The 23,275-nt window shown below is 43.0% G+C and overlaps 1 protein-coding gene and 2 long non-coding RNA genes across 5 annotated transcripts in view; 2 read left to right on the top strand and 1 right to left on the bottom strand.

The window, feature by feature from the left end:
* Positions 1-483: 483 nt before the first annotated feature.
* LOC310846659 lies at positions 484-1,228 on the top strand. The gene is made up of 2 exons (XR_014565419.1): positions 484-913; positions 1,084-1,228. It is a non-coding gene; the product is annotated as an uncharacterized lncRNA (long non-coding RNA).
* A 3,930-nt stretch (positions 1,229-5,158) lies between these two features.
* The window catches only part of TGFBR3 (transforming growth factor beta receptor 3), a 131,998-nt gene continuing 113,881 nt past the window's right edge, over positions 5,159-23,275 (bottom strand). For 2 of the 3 annotated variants that reach the window (XM_083743345.1, XM_083743346.1), the window contains exons 13-17: positions 22,335-22,631; positions 19,328-19,448; positions 11,764-11,805; positions 9,391-9,498; positions 5,159-6,277 (exon numbers count right to left, since the gene is read on the bottom strand). In XM_083743345.1, coding sequence (XP_083599471.1) covers positions 6,159-6,277; positions 9,391-9,498; positions 11,764-11,805; positions 19,328-19,448; positions 22,335-22,631 — 687 coding nt within the window. In that variant the 3' untranslated portion in view covers positions 5,159-6,158. Of the gene's footprint in view, positions 6,278-9,390; positions 9,499-11,763; positions 11,806-18,657; positions 18,831-18,863; positions 19,449-22,334; positions 22,632-23,275 lie in introns of those variants that run through there. The other variant, XR_014565394.1, reaches the window with a different exon arrangement.
* LOC310846672 lies at positions 7,486-10,991 on the top strand. The gene is made up of 2 exons (XR_014565437.1): positions 7,486-9,292; positions 10,776-10,991. It is a non-coding gene; the product is annotated as an uncharacterized lncRNA (long non-coding RNA).

Consider the following 23,275-nt stretch of genomic DNA (forward strand, 5'->3'; position numbering starts at 1 on the left):
TGTTCTTAACCAGAAGCACCACTTCAGCTAATGGGGCCTCCTGCTGCCGCTGCGCCGCCAGAGCACAATTTCTGTTCTCATCCTGAAGCAAAGTTCTTAACCCGAGGTACTATTTCTGGGTTAATGGAGTCTGTAACCTGAAGCATATGTAACCTGAAGCGTATGTAACCCGAGGTACCACTGTAATGATTTTTTTAAAAAAATAGAAAAAACTGTTGGGAATGTAAAGGGATGCTGCTGTGGTCTTTAACCATACGGTGCTAAGATATGCTTAATTAAAACTCCCTTTTGGGTCTAGAAGGAGTTCAACACAACTCACTAAGGGGAAGATGGCGCCACTCTCTATCCCCTGCTATTCCAACACATTATGGAGTGTTCAAATCCGCTATTAACATTCAAGCAAAACGTATGATTTGATAGCCCTCTTTCAGTAAGATAGAGCTCAAAACAGTTTGTTGTTTAGGGAAAAACACACACACACAAATCACATTTTATTAATAACTGTTATACCTTTATTAAGCAGAGAAAATCCAAGGTAACATGGCATGGGCATTATCAAAACTGTACAACTTATCAGTTATAGATTTTTTTTTATTTGGAGATACACACAAACTACAGAAACAAAGACAATGGGGTGCTCATACTGGCCACAGGGATTTAGCAGGTATATTTCTCCCGCTCAGTTAAAAAAAGTTATATCCTTGTATATATATAAAAAGATAAAGCGTATTGTGTTTTGGAAATGGCAGAGTCCGGATAGCGATTCAGTTGCTTCATGAACACCCCAGGACAAATGAACAAAACAGGACAAGAGTTGCCTCATTAAAACAAATCTACACTTATTCTCACACACTGTGCAAACCGAGACAGGCAGCTGCTGTGGCTCCTCCATTCATTCCAATGGGCTTGCAGAGTAGCATGACACACCGTATTTTTTGCAACATAACACTCACTTTTTTCCTCCTAGAAAGTAAGGGGAAATGTCTGTCCGTGTTGTGGAGGGAATACCTACAGGTGGCATGCCTACGGATTTTCCTCCTCTAAAAACTACGTGCGTGTTATGGTCGGGTGCGTGTTATAGAGCGAAAAATATGGTAATTCCCATTGGAACGCATGGTAGATGCCAAGCCGCCATACCTGTTGGATTGCACTTACAATCAGCAGTAGGGTCTTCTTTTGAAGCATGAGGTAGATGCACATAGAAAAGACAAGAACACATCATCGTAAACATTTCTTTTTGGAGGGGGAAATCACCATACAATCCTCTTTCGAAGTAATATACAGAACTCTGGACTCGGCTACATTCGTCACAATAATACGTTTTGAATGAGTTATAAACATCCAACACCAGATGGTGCCAGAGAGCAAAAAATGCGTTTATATGGATTTTTACATGGACTTTTCTTCTTCTCTTGTAACAATTTAATTTTCTACTTATCTATAGCATTTTAAACCTGCGTCTAGATCCACCCTCTGTGTCAACCCTACACAATGAGTGACATGTTGACTTTACGCGACCTTAAAGTAACAGCTGTTCAATGCAAAGATGTCTGGAAAGTCAAACGTGAGTGATTAGATACTGTAAGGGCAAAACAAGGAAAGTACTCTGGTGTGTATGCAGGTTCTGGGAGGAGAAACAGCTTGACAAGTGAGAAATCATTTCTCCTGAAACCGTAATCCTGCCTTCCCAATTTTAGTAGCTTAAGTGGGACTGGCAAGCATTGTGCAAAGGCAAGTTGATGATAAGGCAAGCAAACAAGGAATATGAGGAGCTAATTGCTATAGCATAAAAAATCCAATATCTTGATCTGTTAATGTATCTGAAACAGGAAATGAGCTATGTATGTCATAGGGTATGAAAGGAGGAGGAGACGAAAAACAGGATGAATTCTTTCTATCTGTGTCGGTCGGGAAAGTGTTGTGAGGGACATGCCTTGCTTTTTATTGAGGGTGCCTGAAGAGCAATCAATGGCAAATGGTGGTAACAAAAGCTGATGTCTTAAAGCTATCTGACAAATTCCAAATTAACAAGTTGGCCGGGCGTTCACCTGATAGTCTGTGAAGAATTCAAATGTGAAATGTCCGCACTTTCAACAAAAATATGCAGCCTATTAAAACCAGCCTTCAAAACTGGAAGGTAGCCGACGCAAGAGCAATTTAAAAAAGGAAACAGGGAGGGAGAAACCAGGAAATCGGAGACCTGTCTCCCTAGCCAAGTAAACTGTTAGAAGATGATATTAACATTAAGTTTGTTGGATATACTGAAGAACAAGCTTTGTCAAAGAAGAATCAGTATGGCTTCTGCAAAGGAAAGTCCTGCCTCACTAACCTCATAATTACTTCGAATTCTAAACCCTGTAGTTAGAGGTGACCCAGAAGCTATGATATGCTTGAACTTCCAAAATCATTCTGAAATGTGAAACTCAAAATGGAAGAAATTTCCTTTCAGACACCCTGAACACACCGAGGTGCAGGCTGGCCACTTGCACAGTTTAACACAGGCACCCCCAAATTTGGCCCGTCAGCTGTTTTGGGACTGCAACTCCCATCATCCCTAGCTAACAGGACCAGTGGTCAGGGATGATGGGAGTTGTAGTCCCAAAACAGCTGGAGGGCCAAGTTTGGGGGTGCCTGGTTTAACACTTTGTCAGTGATACAATGCAAAGTTCTCAAAAACACTACTATACAACATGAAATGAATTAGCAGACAACATCAAACATGAAAAGAAGCTTGCAGGAAATAATAAAGGACTTCAAAACATAGAGCTTACATCTGTAGCATAAAAATAGATTTCAATGGCACTGGAAGAAACCATTGTTCTCTCTTATGGCAAAGGTATCTGTTCATAAATTCCCTTTCTCAGTACATGCCTGGTTTATTACAAAAGCTTTACTCAGCCCTCCACTGTTGCTAATATAAGGACTTGACAGCTCACCCTGGAAAACAACAGCAATACTTTGGACCAAATGGCTTTGTGGTTTACACCCTTTACCACTGATGAGCACAGAGGTGCAATGCAGGTATGGAATTCTCTCATTCACAAGAACTTCCTTTTAATTTCCAGGAATGGATCCAAACCACACATGAAATGCACACATGCCTTTTGCTCCTCCAGTCTAATGGAGCAGCCCATGGGAACCAGAACTGTGCTTTATGCATCCTAGTGCATGCATATCTCTGGATGCGTAGACAGCATAATTTTTTTAGGGATATCATTTGCATCTGGCATTTGCTCTACTGTCAATTAACCAACAGGAATTTTCCATTAGCTCCATAACTTTCCATTTAAGTAAGTATAATAAAAAAAATCAGTATATAATAAAGTGAGCATTCTGAAGCATTCACAATTAAGTGCATTGCGGTCAATGAATTAATTATAATCTCGAACATAAGCCTAGAAAAATGTCATTTCTCTGCTTGTAAATATTGCCTGTTTTGGTTTTTTATGTCTGTAAATATAGATCCAGGTTTTCAGAGTCAATTTTGATAGAAATATTGATAATGCAGCATCTCTTTCTCTCAAAAATATACATTTAATTATTTTACACAAAAATGTAACCTTTCATTCCAACAACCAAGTTTATAATACTTCCAATAATATCTCTGGTTTTAATATAATCTTGTGGGGGGGGGGGAGAAGGGTTAGAAGAGGGCAGAGAAAGAGCGTATAAAACCGTAGAATTCACAGTAACTGAAATTAAACATCTTATATAAAGCCACTTATATTTAAATATATATATATTTATATTTATGCCCACATTTAATGTAGTAAAATATAGCTATGATGGACTTAAAAGACTCTAGTCTTCTTTGAAGACATTTTAAAGGTTTTCATACATAGAATATGATTATCTAATACATTCTGCTGAAGGTTAGGCAAAGCGCATTCTTTTTAAATACACAGGTAGCATATTGCTCATCCAGATACCTCCCACTAATCCAACCCCGCAAACACTTTTGAGAATGTGAATTATGTAAGTTCAAATTTATTTATTTTTGATATATTCCGAAAAGGCCAAGAGCCTTTTTATCTCTTGGTTCACCAGCCCCTGTGAAGTTTTGTCACCTTTGCCAGTGTAAAACCCAATAGGCTAAAAGGGTGGTTCGGGTTAAGGGCAACAGAGGAAATGGCCCTGTGTTATATCTAGGCAGGGCTTTCCCCCCAGCTGGAACGTGCCACAATGGCGTTCCGCCACCTCTCAGATGGGCCCCGGAAGCGAGGGGAGAGATCTGACCTGCTTCAGCAAAGGCCCGCTGTGCTTCCTGCTACAGGAAGGCCAAACAAAACAAAAAAGCCATATCCATTGAAGGTTATATGAACTGTTTGCAAAGGGAGAATATCTCTTACTTTGTTTTCAAGGAGGAAGATTTAGGAGACTCTGTTTCAGCTCACAAAATGACAACTCAATATTCCTACAGTTTCAAATTGAAACCTTTGGTTTTCATTTGGGAGGTACTTTAAGGCTAGCGGGAGGCGAGAGTTATAAAAAATATTATGAAAATTAGTACCGGCTTGCTCTTTTTTGCATTCCAAATGCTACTTTGGGAGATATCCAATTGCAACGTTGCGATGACTAACAAGCAACTGGATACAAACCATAAAGGGGCTTTTAAGGAACCCTTCCATTCCTATTCATGGTGAGTCATACAGAACAATTAGCTCAATAGTTTTCTCCTCTCGACGTTTAAAAAAAGAAATCACCACAAAATTTTGGAAAACTTAGAAGAAGCAAAGAATGAAGTTCTGACCTAAGAATTTTCGATAACAGTAAGCTAATTGTAGGTTATATACAGCAAAAAAGACAATGACATCTATGTATATTTTGTGGACCAGCCCCAAAACACAGAGCTGTAGTTGTCTCCACATCACAACTAGAAACATTTGCACTCATTGGCAGGTCTAAAAATGTGCTTCTAGATCACTGTGAATCAAAAAAACCCAAAAGGGTTAGTCCTACAGCAAATAGGACCATGTTTATCTATATTTTCCTGAATTTTGGCAATGACCACATTTGCAGAAGTATATTCAGGGGCCAAAGGTTCAAAACTGGTCCATAACCATCCCCACCTTGGAGCACACAAGTGCTCACCATTCACATGTGGCTTTACTATTACGTGCAATAACCCCAAGTTACAGCCCCATGGGCTGTACGGACGCAGTATGGACACAGCACTCTGGGCATATACAGCTACCCCTCATTCACCATAATTTCAGGGAAGGTTCTGCACACACAATGGAAATGCTCGTAGGAAGTAGTGAAAAGAGAAGCTGTTGTATGTGCAGGAGCTGCACGTGCACATTGGCACCATGTGGCTTTGCATGCAAATTGTATGCAAATTGCTGGCCTACTTGTAGCAGGTGGCAGACACTGTACTGTAAAAGACTTTTGGGCTAAGTCCTGTGCAAAGGTTGGTAGCTCCAATTAATAAAAAATAAATTAAGAAACTGAAATGGCACTGAGTGTTGCATTATGCTTCCAAGCAGGCTTTGGGATGGATAAACAGATGTATACGGAAGTCATCAGGAATATCAAATCAACACATGTCCCACACGCCATGTTATGTATGGAAACATTAGATTCTGTTTGCTAAAGGTTGGCACAGGCAAATCCCTGATGTGGCGGACAAGATAATGGTGGGCCAAACACAGCACTGAGTTAAGCTCAAAAACCACAGAAACAATCAAGATGTATATATTGCGATAATGGCAACGGGCAATCCTCTGCGCTGGAAGCTTTCTCGTTCTGGTGAGGTGGAATCCCCAGATCAAACGAGACAGAAAACAAAACCTTTCCCCCCAGCTTATGAGACTGAAATCCCTTTACAGACACACCTCGTGTCTCCTTGACATTTGCGGAACCTAGTGCTTATGATTCTGTAAAGACAATGCAGCGTTTATGGCGGGGGAACCGGCTAGCGCCTCACGTCGAGAGCCTGCGGATGTTTTCTGCGCAATCCACAGCTGCCTGCAAATAGTAGCTTTGTCGTGTGTGAGCCTAGAGCATGCTGCAAGAAGTTCCGAGGACCACAAAGGAAATCCTTCCTCGTTCTGCCAAAGAATCCAAACCAATCCTTTCGAAGTGAACGGCAACAAACAGCTCCTTTTGAACCTCTGCTCCCCTACGTGGTTTCGGGGACTTGCATCACGTCCCCTGGGTTAGGCTGCGCTGCTGCTGGAACAGGGGGTGCTTTGTGTGCTGCCGATACTATGGGCTGCGCTGCTGTTTTCAGAGGCCGGCGGGGATGTGGGGACCGGCTGTCTCGCTGCCGGTTCTCCTGGAGGAAACAAACAGGAGGGGAGGGAGAAAAAGTTTGGTATTACAAGGAACATCTCCATAATCTTCTTGCCATCACAGTTGGGCTGGATGACCCTCGAGGTTCTTTTCAATTCTACAATTCTGTGATTCTAATTTACATATGTGCATATCATTCATATCCTGCTATTGTTTTAAGGGGCTCAAAGACAGCATCCATTTTGGAGAGCCATTGTGGTGTAGTGGTTAAGAGCGGTAGTCTCGTAATCTTGGGGAACTGGGTTCGCGTCTCCGCTCCTCCACATGCAGCTGCTGGGTGACCTTGGGCCAGTCACGCTTCTTTGAAGTCTCTCAGCCCCACTCACCTCACAGAGTGTTTGTTGTGGGGGAGGAAGGGAAAGGAGAATGTTAGCCGCTTTGAGACTCCTTAAAGGGAGTGAAAGGCGGGATATAAAATCCAAACTCTTCTTCTTTGTCCTCGCAACATCCCTGTCTTAAGAATATAGGACTGCCCCAAAGCTCAACAATGCAAAAGCAAGTCTCCCTGGTACAGACTTTTCTAGGTTCTGTTTGCTGCACTATATCGCAGTGACCCTTTCCCCCATATTGAGTAAAATGAAAATCTGTGACTTATTTCCACAAGAGGCCTCCAGAAGGGATGGGATAGGAAGGAGTAGAAATAGGGAAAAATCTCAGGGGTCCGACTGGAGACATGAGAAGGGCCTCATCTTTCTCGTGAAACACTTATTTGAGGGACTAGATTAGGAATGATCTTGTGGGAGGTGGATATGCCAAAACACTTATTTAAATGTGTTAAGTTGTATTGGTGTGAATCCATAAAAACACCTACATTTCCTGCAATGCAGATTAGAATTTAGTCTGATGTTTTTTTGTAGCATAATGTACTGCTGTGCCTTTTAGCAGAAAGCCCTCTATGAAATTACTGGGTTCATGCCACATTTTGGGATTTTTCTCAAGTTCCTCACTTGAATGGGTCACTTTATCCTGTATGTACTTTATCTAACTGTAGGTCCTTCCCCTTACATTGCAAAAGCCATCTCTGTAAGCGAAAAGCCATGTTTAGGGAAGCTGGGGGTGGGGAGCTTCCCGGCACTAAAAATTAGGAACATTGAGTGCCGGCTGGGGGGGCAGGGAAGCCACCCTATTTCCATATTAAACACAGAAAATACAGTTGCTTCCATTCCCTTAATAGGGCCCCTGCAAGCCTCTGCCAGGAAAGTGCTCTGCAAACTGCAAAACTGGCCTATATTCCCAGCTGCTGGGTCCTATTACAGTTTTGCTGTCACCCATTCCACTATTACACAGAGCTGTGCAGCAACCACAGCGCACCAGATATGATCTGTATACATTTTGTTTTAACTTTGTGCAGAATGAATACCTTTTCGTCTTCAGGGGAAAAGGCATGCACAGCTGTCAAAGTTTGAATGCCAAAAATATATCGTCTTGTTTTTTTCTTCCCCTTCCCTCCCTTTCGCCTCTTCCTTTCCTCCTTTCTCCGGACAGCTTTTCACAGATGCATTTTCCCCTTTCATGTATGGGGTTATGCCCTCTTGTCTCGGTGGCACCAATCTCTGCTGGAGATTAAATCGTTTCTCCATCCTCCTCCTCCTCTTCCAAAGGGGGTGGGGGAGAGAACTCAGTTTTTCTCTGCTTGTGGAATGAACATTATTTGCCATGGCCTCCAACTGCAGCACCTCGGCCTCCATCCATTCAGACCAGTACACGGAATGAGCCTAGCAGCCGTAAATCTACACCGGCTAGTGAGATGCCCACCAACTGGTGGGAAATGGGAAATGTGGCTGGAAAAATGGGTCGAATTTGAATGAGTGGGTTTGCCAGTCCCTTTCCCCCTATGCTCTGTCAGCTTTGCCTTCCTCTCTTTCCTTTGGCACATGCCTCATTCCCTGGTTGCCATTGGGAGCCTGGGATTTTCAAACATACAAACAGGGCTTGAGAACTAATAGGTCTGCTGGCGGTTGCTGTAACAACAGCCCTAAACCAATTCTGAAGGTGGATGGCATTTGAGAGAATCTCCTAGGGGAAAGTTGCAGGTGCCCCTCTTTATTAGCTTCCAGTTCTTTTCAGCTTTCTGACAATACTTCTTTTGCCACTCCACCAAAGCTATTCAAGAGGAGGAACTGGATAGACTGGTAGACACCTGGGGCATGGTTATAATTATTTTTCTCCCCTTTCTTTTAAATTACAGCTTCTCAATGAATGTTCGCTACACGTTTTAGTCTCCCTCTGTCACCTCTGTTCATTCAAACAGATCCTCAGTTTTCAGAGCCCTTGCCATGCTTGGCTCAACATGACCTGCTTTGATTTAATACCCTTTCCCGCTGCTAAACTTAGATTTTTATTACAGTTTTATAAAACAGTTAAACATCCAAAATATACAAATCACGCAAGGCACACAACTAAAATAAAACCCAATTGCAAGTCTTTCCTCCCTGCTGCTCACACTTAAAATAAAAACAATATAGAAAAGTCAAATGGAAACCCATTCCTCTTACAGATTCAGTTCAAACATAAGTAGTTTCATTCTTATTTAGCCTTGTCCAAACCAAAAGCATAGTTACAGGCCACCAGTTGCGTAGAATGGGGGGAGGAAGGGGGGGTTGGCCTGAGTGCAAAATTTGTTAGGGGTACAAAATTCCTGCACTTCGTGCTGCCTCAATACACAAGTCCGTCACTGGGCTCTGTTGAAAATGGCTTCTCCATGTAAACCAGGAAGTGACCTCTCCAGACAACAGAATGACTCTTGTTTTCTTATCTCTGTGGCTGTGATCTCCTGGGTGACATGGATGCCTTAGGCAGCTGAATGCGCATGTGTACTCCATACATTTCCTTCCTCCGTGTGGGCCTGGGTACTGGCAACCCAGGCTATGCCACTGCTCCTCAGCTTTTTTTATCCTCTGCTGGGCTGGTATTTGTTGTGGCAGTTTATTTATGATTGGTAGGTGCCAGACTGGATCCAATCTGACTCAACATGCTTCCATTTGGCTGCTACCAGCAGGTGACCCACAGTCAACGTATTATGTTATTATGTGATCTGTGTGTGTGTGTGCGCGCGCGCATGTGTGTGTGAGAGAGATTGAGAATTTTCATGCTCACCTGTGTGAGAATAGATAAACCACAGTGCTCCTGTCAGCAGCGCACCAATAACGAAGGCTGCAAAGGCAATGCCCACGACTGTCAAAGTGTCCAGGCCATGGAAGACAGCTGTGAAAATGGAGAAAACAAATTAATTAAATCAAGAAGTACTTCTATTTAGAATCCTTTTTTAAAAAAGGAATTAGAGAGAGAGAGAGAGAGAGAGAGAGCATTCTAAACAAAAAGTGTGCTTCCCTATGCATTTTGATTATCAGTGTTCAGCAGTTAGTAGCCCATGAGCCCATCAACTGGGAACTCAAATTTATTCTCCTCCTCCTTCCTTTGCCAAAAACAGACCCTGTGCCTCCTTTCATGCCCACCTGCCTTACGGCCTCTCCCTATGTATGGTAAACAGCAACTATTCTTTTTCTTAACTGAATAGTGGCATACAAATATTTTTTATAAATAAACAGAGTCAAGGCTTATTTTCGGCCACTCCTCTCTGGAACTCATTTCCGGCACCTCTCAGGTGGGTTCCGTGGCCGTTCTGAGAGAAGAAGGGAGGTATTCGCGGTGAGATCTGGCATCCTTTTTTCCAGAAAAATAGCACCAAATACAGTACAGTGGTACCTCAGGTTAAGAACTTAATTCGTTCTGGAGGTCCGTTCTTAACCTGAAACTGTACTTAACCTGAAACACCACTTTAGCTAATGGGGCCTCTCGCTGCTGCCGTGCGATTTCTGTTCTCATCCTGAAGCAAAGTTCTTAACCCGAGGTACTATTTCTGGGTTAGCGGAATCTGTAACCTGAAGCGTATGTAACCTGAGGTATCATGGTAATGCAGGGGAAACTGCTAGTAGGCCACTCTGAGAGCAGATAGGATTGGTCTGCCAACCCCAACTGCCTGCTGAAACGAGTCACTGTATTGCATTTCAAGAGTGCACCAATATTTCTGGACCCAATGCCAACCTGAAGGAAAGACTAACCTCCAGAACTCAGCACATCTGGCAGCGTGACAAAGGTGCATGAGCCATGGGAACAAAGCGTGGAAGTTAGATGCGGCCGAAAATGTGGCCCTGAGCCACCTAAAGCCAGCTCAAGTTTTAGGCCCACTACATTTCCTGCTAGCTGCCGCTTGTTTTCAGTTTGGAGGACTAAAATAACTTATTTTCTAATGTTAGCAGACTTATTTTTAAATTCTCATATCCTTCAAGTATGTGCCTTTGGGATAGGGAGGGATTTAAAAATAAAAATAATTAAACCAGTGCCCTGCCAATTTTGCTCCCCAGCATCTTCAGCCTATTAGGTGGGGAGCGGAAAGGCTGCTAAGCTGGGAGGCGGTGCCAGCTTGAAAGTCAGCAAATGCATAAATAGAAACAATTGTGTTTCCCCCCCACTTTTGGCAGATGTTTTCATCATGGAAATCAGTTCCAGCCCATAATATTGAGCTTTCCCAACAGGAGAGGCAGGGCAGTTTGTACGAGAGTGCATCTGGTCCCTGAATGCATCGCTCTGAACACATGCTGGAAAACAACAGCAACTTCCACTCATCCTGATCTTTTACTTCTTTCATACAGACACATGTACATGATGCAATCCTAATTAATTTCTTTTAAGACTCAGTTTTATTATGTATTATTTCTACGGACTAAGGGCTCAGTGACAAAATACGTTAACTACTACATCTGGAGCTAATCAAGAAACCAGAGGCCTTATAGCTTTTAAGTTTGCAACTAGCTTCCCTGAATGACCACTCTAACGTACGAGTTCCTGTGCCACCAAAGATGCCAGACAGACCATTCTGTGCCCTCAAATGCCATAAATGTCCACATCTATACTGATGTGTGTGTGCATGCGCACCTGAGCATAAAGCAGCACCTCTCAGAGCAGGAATGGGGAACCTGTGGCATTCCAGATGTTGTTGGACTACAACTCCCATCATCCCTGACTGTTTCTCTCTGATTGACTTCCTGGGAGGGAAGAAGTTCTGTATCCTTGTAATAAGTAGTTAGGCCCTTAGTTTCAGAACAACTGTGTGTGATCCAATGGCATAAATGAAGCTCATGGTTGAATGGAGATTTGAACTTGAGTCCTCTGTTCCAAACCTAACACTCTTGCTACCTCTCCAGAATGGCTTTCTGCAGAAGTACTATATTCCATAAAAACTATTTGCTCTGCCTCTGCTGTGAATAGCTTCAGGACTAAACACCAGTGGGATCCCTCTCCGGTGATAGATAATACAGACATGCAAGTAATTACATCTGATTCCAGGTCCTTTAAAATGCAAATGAATGCCTTATGAAGTCAAAGATTTCAGTTGATTAGCAGTTCGACACTTTACCACCAGAACGCTCTGGTGTATTGCTGGAGAAGAGAGAGGCATGTTTAACTTACGTGCTAATCCTTCAGGAGGTTTCGAGTAAGAAGGAGGTTTATCTGTTAAAAAAGAGAGAGAGAGATGAATGATCCTTGCTTCAGCAAATTTTATACACTACATCAGCAATTCCAATGCAGAATCTGCAATATATTATGAAATCCAGTCAGAACTGATTCAGCCTGGATTAGGGTGTACAGGGGGAAAACCAAGTTCCCTCTCAAAATGTGCATACAGCAGTGTTACATAGGTTTAGCAGGTGGTGTGAAAGCATCTCCACCCAGCTGCTATTGGTTTTCTCCTGCAACAGCTCTTCATCCCCTTTTGCCGGCATCTCCTTCCAGATGATGGTGGATTTGGGACCACCATCTTATTCATTTCCTGTGTGCAGGAGCAGGAGCCTCGTGCACCTTGCTCTTTCTAAGCATAACAGGCTTCGAGCGGCAATCCATACCTATTACATAATGGCCGACCCACACAATACTGTTTATCTGCAGCGAATAATGATGAAACGATTTGTGAAGAACAATGGAACACATCATTCCTTGCAGTGCCACCTCCCTGCTCACTGTGATCCTACAACTTTTCAAATAAACCTTGCCGTAGCCTAAATTTATTTGTCCTATTTAAAAAAAATACAAAACCCTCAACATGAGCTGTTTTGTCAATCCTGGAAAGTGCGACCGAACATGCTTCGAAGAGAAGGAATCCTTAAAGTGGAAGAATGCAGTAGGAGACAAGGTAGCCTTGCATACATTAGACTTGGCAGACTTTTAATTTTGTTTCTTAAGGAGTTAATTCAGCATTTATGTGGATAAGCAAGGAAATGATTGAAAATGATTGAAATGATCGAAAATTCTCATGCTTAAAGGAAAGAAGCTTCCTTGTATTAAGGGAATTATTGTTGTTCCTTGTATTATGGAAACTGTTCAATAGGTGATCATCACAGCGACAGCTGTCTTTCATTTTCCACCTACGAGAGGTGCCAATTTGTCAAAAATCCTGCATTGTTTTTGCTCTGCTGCAATGTGATTATTTAATTACACTTGCATCACAAAATTATTTGCTATCATCCCATATCATCTCACATGTGTTCACCGCTGCAGTGTGGAATGAGAAATACTAGGACGCAGGAACCCTGCAAAAGTGGATGGTTAAAAGAAAGCCATGGGCCAGCTCTATGTCAGAGGGACCAAACTGCTTGACGAATTCCATTGGGATCTGGTTCCACAAGGCAGTGAGCTGAGCCTGCAGCAAACAGCATTGTAGAACAAAACCCGGCAGGGTTTGTTTTCTCCCAGACATGCGACATACCACCCCATCAGTACTAATGGGTGTCACGTGCGTGACTTGCGGAGGGGACTGCAGACATCCTGAACTGGACGTTCTGTTCCGACTCCCTGGCTACAGAGCCTTCAAGCGTGGCTTCTGGTGCCGATCTAACAGGAATGGATCCAATAATACAGTACAACACTACACACAATAGCTGGCCTGCTTTGCATCAAAGTAGATGATAATCAACGTCTTGGAGATGTAAATGCTCTTGTTTAGGAGTTTTGCAGACCTACTACCATTCGTTTCCCAAGGCTTGCTGTTTGCTTACAAGGGCAGTTAACCCCAAGAAAGGATGCTTTGATTCAGGATAGAGAAAATGCACGCCAACAAAGAAAACATTATCCATACGCTACTGCCCACCACACTGGACAGCTGAAAAATTCCAGGACTCTTTCCACCAAACATTTCACAATTAATCCAGCCTGACCTCTGTGCACCATGTTCCGTATCACACTATTGTCTTCTTATCTAGTTGCAAAATACATTTTAAAATAGCAAGGAACTGAAAAAGCCCAGCACTAGATTCCTTAGCGAGTCAGAATTGCCACCCAAGTTACTATCCATCCCCAAGTGGATTGTTCCAGTTATTGAAATCAATGGAAGACTGCAGAGCAGGCCTAGAAAGACTTAAAGAGCCATGCATTTTTAATTCTACTGTTTGGAGATCAAATATTTTGGCATTATCCTCAGTTGGATTCATTTGCGTTAAGACCAAAAGAAAAGAAAAAGCTGCAAGACTCAGTGCAGCCTCATGCTGCTAAACAGAAACAGTTGCTCCTCAAAGTCCCCTAAGCAATGCTCTATAGTGTCCCATGAACTGCCGAAACGTCCAAAAAGCACGCTCGGCAGGACTGAGGCTAAAGGAGTGCTGATCCTCGGCTTTTAAATCTCCCTGGAAAGCATTCCAGAATTTCAAACAGCCCTAGCATGCAAGTGAAAGATTTTGATCTCCAAGCGAAACCACTGAAACCCTCTAATTAAACTGCCATGTGAACACTAAACAAGAGCAGGCAAGGCTGATGCTTACTGAGAGGTCTTAAAAATAAGTTTAAATATGCATCCCTGTTGCTGCTGTTGTCAAAGGGGACCAAGGAAAGGATATTTTGCACAAAGGATTATACAGTGGTACCTCGGGTTAAGTACTTAATTCGTTCCAGAGGTCCGTTCTTAACCTGAAACTGTTCTTAACCTGAAGCACCACTTTAGCTAATGGGATCTCCTGCTGCCACCACACCGCCGGAGCATGATTTCTGTTCTCATCCTGAAGCAAAGTTCTTAACCCGAGGTACTATTTCCGGGTTAGCGGAGTCTGTAACCTGAAGCGGATGTAACCCGAGGTCCCACTGTACTGTTAATGGTTATTTCTCCACTGTTTACCGTACAAAGAATTGATATTGATTTTTGCAAACACATGCAAATTGTACCCCTACATTTCTGATCTGTCTTCCTCTTTTCAATGTCTAAAATCTGTTACCCCCGAGGATGTGGACAGGCTGCTTGGACGAGTGAAGCCAACCACCTGTCTCCTGGATCCTTGCCCATCCTGGCTTATAAAAGCTAGCCGGGAAGGACTGGGCGATGGGCTTCGTGGGGTGGTGAATGCTTCCCTCCGTGAGGGAGCCTTCCCAGACCCGCTGAAAGAGGCGGTTATTAAACCGCTTCTTAAAAAACCATCTTTAGATGTGGCCACGATGGCCAATTATCGCCCAGTCTCAAACCTTCCATTCTTGGGCAAGGTGATTGAGCGAGTGGTTGCTGAACAACTCCAGGCACGCCTGGAAGAAGCGGACCATTTGGATCCCTTCCAGTCGGGATTCAGGCCTCATCATGGGACTGAAACTGCCTTGGTCGCACTGGTTGATGATCTCCGGCGGGCTAGGGACAAAGGTGAGAGCTGTTTCCTAGTTCTGCTGGATCTCTCAGCGGCGTTTGATACCATCGACCATGACATCCTTCTGGACCGTCTTGAGGGGCTGGGAGCTGGGGGCACTGTCATACAGTGGTTCCGCTCCTTCCTCCTGGGCCGTGTTCAGAAAGTGGTGGTGGGGGATGAGTGTTCAGACCCCTGGCCGCTCACTTGTGGGGTGCCTCAGGGTTCTGTCCTCTCCCCCATGCTTTTCAACATCTACATGCAGCCGCTGGGAGGGATCATCAGGAGGTTTGGGCTGGGTGTTCATCAGTATGCAGATGATACCCAGCTCTACCTCTCTTTTAAATCAGAACCAGTGAAGGCGGTAAAGGTCCTGTGTGAGTGTCTGGAAGCGGTTGGGGGATGGATGGCGGCTAACAGATTGAGGTTGAATCCTGACAAGACAGAAGTACTGTTTTTGGGGGACAGGAGGCGGGCAGGTGTGGAGGATTCCCTGGTCCTGAATGGGGTAACTGTGCCCCTGAAGGACCAGGTGCGCAGCCTGGGAGTCATTTTGGACTCACAGCTGTCCATGGAGGCACAGGTCAAATCTGCATCCAGGGCAGCTGTTTACCAGCTCCATCTGGTACGTAGGCTGAGACCCTATCTGCCTGCGGACTGTCTCGCCAGAGTGGTACATGCTCTGGTTATCTCCCGCTTGGACTACTGCAATGCGCTCTACGTGGGGCTACCTTTGAAGGTGACCCGGAAACTACAACTAATCCAGAATGCGGCAGCTAGACTGGTGACTGGGAGCGGCCGCCGAGACCATATAACACCGGTCTTGAAAGACCTACATTGGCTCCCAGTACGTTTCCGAGCACAATTCAAAGTGTTGGTGCTGACCTTTAAAGCCCTAAATGGCCTCGGTCCAGTATATCTGAAGGAGCGTCTCCTCCCCCATCGTTCTGCCCGGACACTGAGGTCCAGCTCCGAGGGCCTTCTGGCGGTTCCCTCACTGCGAGAGGCCAAGTTGCAGGGAACCAGGCAGAGGGCCTTCTCGGTGATGGCGCCTGCCCTGTGGAATGCCCTCCCATCGGATGTCAAGGCGATGGACAACTACCTGACATTCAGAAGACATCTGAAGGCAGCCCTGTTCAGGGAAGTTTTTAATATGTGACATTTTAGTGTATTTTTTATCTCTGTTGGAAGCCGCCCAGAGTGGCTGGGGAAACCCAGCCAGATGGGCGGGGTACAAATAATAAATTATTATTATTATTATTATTATTATTATTATTATTATTATTATTATTATTAAAAAATAAAATCTATTTATAGCCGCCTTCCCCTGTCAATCATGTTCCACATTCAAGCGCTGCCATAGTGTAAACATGGAATACAATGGGGTGTGGCTGCTGTTGCACGCTGACAGCTTTTAGGAGCCACAGGTAAGAGCTGAGTGCAGAATGGGGACTAAAGGTGGATAAACTATCCCTGAAGAAGCATGACGCGTCCCCCATCAGATGTACTACCCCTCCCCTAATACCCTATACATGCCAGTAAACAATCACACTTGGGATATTTTTAAGACTAATACGAATCTATGGCTCCTCCAGTTTTCCAGATCTCTGGCAAGTTTGGATAAATAGTAAATTAGCAGTTTCCATATGTCAAGATGATTTGATGCTGTCGTTTTGAAAGACAGAGCAAGAGCAAAGTGAGGAAGACAAGAGTCCCTTTACAATTCTCGTAAGTTCTACCCACACAAACGCTGCATTTTTGCCAATCTGAAATGTTGGAAGCTAAATAGCGGCAAGGATTCTAGAATCGGAAAAGAATGTATATTATGAGAGAGATCATGTGTCAAAATTATGTAGCGTATTTACGCAAATCTAATGCGCCATCAAATCAAATGCACACCTCCGTTTTCAAAACCTTGAAACCAAAAGGTATTTGCTGGCATTATGTAAATGCACCATCAAATCTAATGCGCACCCTAATTTTGGTGGTGCAATTTGGCCAAAAAAGGTGCATTGCATTTGAGTAAAAATGATATTCTGTTTCATAAAGGACATATTGGTATCGATCCCACTAAGAGTTAATGAAACTGACAGGTGGCAAAGTAGTTTTTCCATAGCTTTTGGGCCAAGGCGATGACAAGTCACAATCTTCCTCCAATTGCAGGAATGCACTGCCTTCTTTCCAGACCATTTTATGTTTGGGACAAAGCAGTGGTAAAAGAATGGGATCTTGAAGTAACAATTCAACTATGCTTAGCATAAGTAAGATGTATCGGTGGACAGAGTTTCGGTGCAATACTTCACAGAACTATGTTACCCTCCTCCTTTAGAATGAAACAAATGGGACTTCCAGGAAAATATGGCATTATTCATATGCAAATGTGTGCAGATTTAATTGACTGCTCAACTAAATCAGCAAAGTTGGTAAGTTTCCTTTAATCAGGCAACAGACCCAGCTGGAATCTAAGTTCTGAGTGACATCACCAAAGTGCCTTTCAAGTGAATGGAACAAAAGGATTAACTTAAATTATCAAAATTGGTGGTATAGAAAATTGGCCTCAGTCCTGAAGGTCATGACAGCAAGTCCCACACTCCTGCCCTGCAATGAGACCATTTTAGGACAAGCAGGTGGAGGCTATAGACATTCTAACATACAAAGCAGGGCAAATTATTCCCTGAACAACCCCCAGATGGTCGATTATGGCAAAAAAATAATAAAAATTAAAAATTGAAGAAAGGCCCTGAAGCATGAGTCTACTGGTGAACAATTTGATATAATAGTTATATTTCCCTTTGAGGCCACATCAACCACAAAGAACAATCAGAACATTTAAAATGCATTATCCCAATACTTCCACTGGTCCCATCACCTCCTGGCAAATAGAAGGGGAAGAAATGGAGGTAGTGAGAGATTTTACTTTCTTGGGCTCAATGATCACTGCAGATGGTGACAGCAGCCACGAAATTAAAAGACGCCTGCTTCTTGGGAGAAGGGCAATGACAGGCCTAGACAGCATCTTGAGAAGTAGAGACATCACCTTGCCAACAAAGGTTCGTATAGTTAAAGCTATGGTTTTCCCAGTAGTGATGTATGGAAGTGAGAGCTGGACCATAAAGAAGGCTGACCGCCAAAGAATTGATGCTTTTGAATTATGGTGCTGGAGGAGACTCTTGAGAGTCCCATGGACTGCAAGAAGATCAAACCTCTCCATACTGAAGGAAATCAACCCTGAGTGCTCACTGGAAGGACAGATTGTGAAGCTGAGGCTCCAGTACTTTGGCCACCTCATGAGAAGAGAAGACTCCCTGGAGAAGACCCTGATGTTGGGAAAGATGGAGGGCACAAGGAGAAGGGGACGGCAGAGGACGAGATGGTTGGATAGTGTTTTCGAGGTTACCAGCATGAGTTTGAGCAAACTGCGGGAGGCAGTGGAGGACAGAGGTGCCTGGCGTTCTCTGGTCCATGGGGTCACGAAGAGTCGGACACGACTAAATGACTAAACAACAACAACAAATCCCAATACTTACCTTCTGCAACTCCAAACAGGCTGAGGTCTTACACATAAATGGCACTTGGCTTGTGGGGAACGTGTGTGCAGGAGAAACACACATCCAAGACGATAAACTACTTGCCCACTGTAACAGCCCCCACTTGCACACAGTGGACAGGATACAAGTAACTATTTAGAAGGGCTCAAGGGCTGAATATCTTTTTAATTATTTTATTTGAATCACATCCTACATCACACAAAACTGCTGTTGAAAATCCCCAGCTCATTTCAAAAGCAGCTCATTTTCCTATAGGGAGAAAAAATGTGGAAGCCGTCCAGGCTCTGGCTGATGAAGCCATGCTCCCTGTGGCTGCCCACTTTACAACAATATACTGTACTGGTATATTACCAACAATATACTGTACTGGTATATTACCAACAATATACTGTACCGGTATATTACCAACAATATACTGTACCATCCTTTAATATTTTTAATACATTTGAAGTTTCAATGTAATTATGATGCCTAAATAAATATTTACATACAAGTTTTAGGGGCCTCAGCAATAATGAACTGCTGGAAGCAATTGCACAGAATTATTTAATGTTTACAAATCCCATATTGTTCTAAAGCATCAGAAATGCGTTTCTTTCCCAGCCAAACTGTATTTTCATAAATATGTATGGGAGATAAAAGAGCAAGCAAATGTTAGCGCTCAAAGATGATGGCGCCCTGTAGACTGGGAACAATAACGCCATGTAACAAAACTCTATGTGCCTGAAGTCTTTTTTTAAAAAAAAAAGAGGGGAAAAACATTAAATCAAGTATTAACATATTGTCTAATGAAATGCACTTCTGTTAATAGATTCGAAATGTATTCAGTACCTTCTGGCTTCTCTTTATGAGATATCACAGCAAGGGGTTTGGTGAAGGTTTTCTTATTCTGCATCATTGCTAGGATCATATCAACACTAAGAAAGCTGCAGGCTTCATCAGGAGGGATGCACTAGAGGGATGAAGAGAACAAGTGGCTTGTGAGATCAGGGACTCACTTAAAACTGCTACATTATCAGAATAGGCGCACAGCTGCTTCGCTATCAGCAGCAGTCCGAGATGTTTAAGGAATAGTCAACAAAGTATTATCACAACCCCAAGTCAGGGCAATCATGCTCCAACGAAGCCCCCGCAGCTGCATTTCAAGATGTAAACACTGCCTCAATATTTAGATTATTTAGAAGACCCATCCGTCATCGAGGTTGCCAAGGTTCTCCTCCATGCAATGCAATCTTGTGATAGGGCTACTGGTGTAGCTTTTTCTGTGCCCAATCCTATGTATTAAGAAACTGGTCCAGATGTTGCTTTAGCAATGCTGTAGAAAGCATTCTGGGATGTGGTGGCACTGTGGTCTAAATCACTGAACCTCTTGGGCTTGCCGATTGGAAAGTTGGCGGTTTGAATCTGTGCAACGGGGTGAGCTCCCGTTGCTCTTTCCCAGCTTCTGACAACCCAGCAGTTCGAAAGCACACCAATGCAAGCAGATGAATAGGTACTGCTGTGGCGGAAAGTGTTTCCTTGCACTCTGGCACTTGTCAAGGTGTCCCATTGCACCAGAAGCAGTTTAGTCGTGCTGGCCACATGACCCAGAAAGCTGTCTGCGGACAAATGCCGGCTCCCTCGGCCTGAAAGCAAGATGAGTGCCGCACCCCATAGTCGCCTTTGACTGGACTTAACTGTCCAGGGGTCCTTGACCTTGACCTTATTTTAGAAAGCGTTCTGTCCCCTGATTCCTATCAGCATCTTGTTTTTGCACAGTTTACTATGCAAGTCAGGGCAGGGATATTTTATGCCCCCCCCCCCCCCCCAATTTTTGCCAGCTAAAGCTACTGATGTGACTTAAGGGCAGAGAAACTCACAATGTCAGGGTCCCACTCCCATGACGAATTCTACCAAATGACACAACCAGAGAAGACTGATATCCAAGTATACCTATTTGAGAAAGGGTGATCTTATCCACTTAAAACAAATGAAAAGCTTTCCTCCTCAGGAGAAAAATCCCTTCTCCACACAGATATGCTGAATGCTTCCACAGCAATAAATTTTCTATGCAAATGCAGGATAAGCAATAAAAGGAATGCAGAAAACAAGTCAAAACACTCATCTATTTCCCTTCAAAATCCTCATAGGGCAGGTCAACCTAATAATTCACACATGGAATTTCAAAAACAATAGTGTTATTATATCTCAGCAGGATCTGGCAAATTAATGCTAATGCATTGTTTACAGCTAATGCCATGAGCGTTTAATAAATCTGGACCACTCCTGCAGTGGAAAGCAAATTCTGTTTATCACCTGTAACCATTTAGCAGAAAATGCTCATTGCGCTGTCAAGAGCCACAGCAGTTCTCACAGGGAAAAACTCAATAAATATTCTCCCAATGCTGCTAATGGCAATCATTCATAAATGAATTAATATTTATATATGGTTGACTGCTACACTGTTTTGGGGTTGCTGCGGTGAAGGAACATGCTTACATTTATATCTAGAATACATACTTATGTGTACCTGTGACACTTTAGGCACAAAAGCTTCAGTCATCATATTTTATGGAGAGCTAGAACATTGGTTAGGAGAATGAGCTGTCAGCTTGCAAGTGCTCAGTTCGAATTTACCGGTCAAACATAGGCATGGAACTAACTCACAGTTCAGCTCTTTATCCTTAGTATAGGGATAATATAATATGGTCCTATTCCACATGTATATGCAGCATTTAGAAAAAGGAAAATATTCTATAGCAATAACAGCAACCTATTACGCGAGGGGGCCAAAGGATTCCTGGCAGCCACAATTCCAATGTAAAGATTTGCTGCAGAAGTGACATTTCCCCTTAAGCAGTCGTCTGTGTCAGCCAAAATGCCTTCAGGAAACTAAATTCCCATCATATGAAGTCACACCTCTGTTTTAATAGCCTGAGATCCTAGAAACAAAAAGCTTTATTTGCCAACATGACTAAAATGAAAAGCTGCTGTAAAAACGACCCAAAAGGGAATCCTTTTGCCAATTTCTCTTTTGGTGACCAGGTGAGCATGTAACGTTCAGCCAAACCATGGCTCTGCCACGATCTTCACTCTGGAAACCCTCACATTTGTTGGTTCACACCAAGCCACAGGTTGGCTTAGTGTTATATGTGAAATGGGCCAATAATTTTTGCAAGCAAGCAAAATAATTTTGCAAGCAAGCAAACAAGCAAGCTATATCATTACATTTGCTTTTCCTTGTGTAACTGTTAACTGATTTCCCTTAAATAAACCAATGCTTAGCTTCTGTGTCCTGGCATGACATGCCACACCCTGATGCAAAGCAGATGTGTCATATCTAGATGGCGACCGATGCTGTCACCGTTTTTACAGCAGCTGATTCTGTCAGATTATAAAACTGGGCAGTTACCACTTCCTAACCTCTCTGAAGAAGTAAACCTGAGCCTTGTTTTACTACTGTACTTGTCTTAATTTAGGGCTGCCATACATCCAGGTTTCCGCCCGACACATCTGGGAATAGGGCTGCAAAAATGGCACCCAGGCGTATTTCTGCAGAATTGGAAAAATTCAGACATATGGCAACCAGGGCTCAACAACTTTGACCAAACAAACAAACAAACAAACAAACAAAAAACTTTGTCCTGATTTTCCCATTTTGGGGAATATAGCAACCCTACTTAATTGGTTTTGTTAGTGATCCCTCCATGCTATACCTCAACCTATAGCTGTTGGATCAACCCAATCAGTCTTTAACCTACATTTGTGTCTTTCAGTTTAGGCCCAAGATGGCCACAGTCTTCCATGTTAAATGCAAGCTGAGTGGTCTAAATCTTAAGAAAATTTATCAAATACTGACCTTAGCCAGCTCTTGAGTATATTTTTCTTTCTTTGTGCACAAAGTCACCTCACAATGAAGAAAGAGAAGTGAAGTGTTGAATACGGACCTAAACATAAAGCTAAACCGCTTTCTGTCCATTTGTGCATTTTGCATTGGAAAATTAGCTGGGGTGTTGTAGAATGTTACGGATTCATCTTTAGGACAAATGTTTTCAATAATAGTGTACTCCGACATCTTATCAGGGTATGAATGTGGAGATATAAAGCAGGTTTGGATTGCAAAGCTCAGGGATTTTTCAGCCTTGGTCACAGAAATCTGTAGCAGGAAGAAAACAGAATTTGCAATTAATATGTTACATTTGGCTTTTTCTTAGAAATATCAACATTTTTAATGCTTTGCAGTGCAGGTGTGATAACAGTAGAAAAGTAAATCAGAGATTGCTAGCCTTGGCTTATAGGCATTTGTTCCTTGGACCCACCTGGAAATTCCAGAGAAAATATTTCCACCTTTGCCTAATCTCCACTTTATAAATAGCAGAATGCAGAAGCACAGTTAAAAATTTGTTGCATTTGAAATGGCTTCATAGCACTAAGAGTCTTTCAAAATCAAGGTGTCTGTAAACACATTTGAATAGCACAATGCAATCAAATTTATTCATGCTAGGAGTCCAATAAAAGGGATTGTAGCAATATATAAAAAGCAGAGATTAGGCTAGGTGTGTTTGACACCCACAAACCTTGCACTGGCCTGGTTAACACATAACCCTAAGCCATGGCTTGTTTAGCTTCATTTTGGTTTATCTGTACATCTAAACCCACCACAGCCAACTATGGCTCGTTTGTGGATGGCACACCAGAGCCTGAAGATTGGTTATGGATTTTGGCTTATGTTAACCATGGCTTCATGTAATGTCAGAACTTCACTTAATCCTGATTTGTCTTGGTGGCCCTTTCTAGAGG

Source organism: Podarcis gaigeae, assembly GCF_964106915.1.
Source record: "Podarcis gaigeae genome assembly, chromosome: 6".
In the NCBI taxonomy this organism is placed as follows: Eukaryota; Metazoa; Chordata; class Lepidosauria; order Squamata; family Lacertidae; genus Podarcis; species Podarcis gaigeae.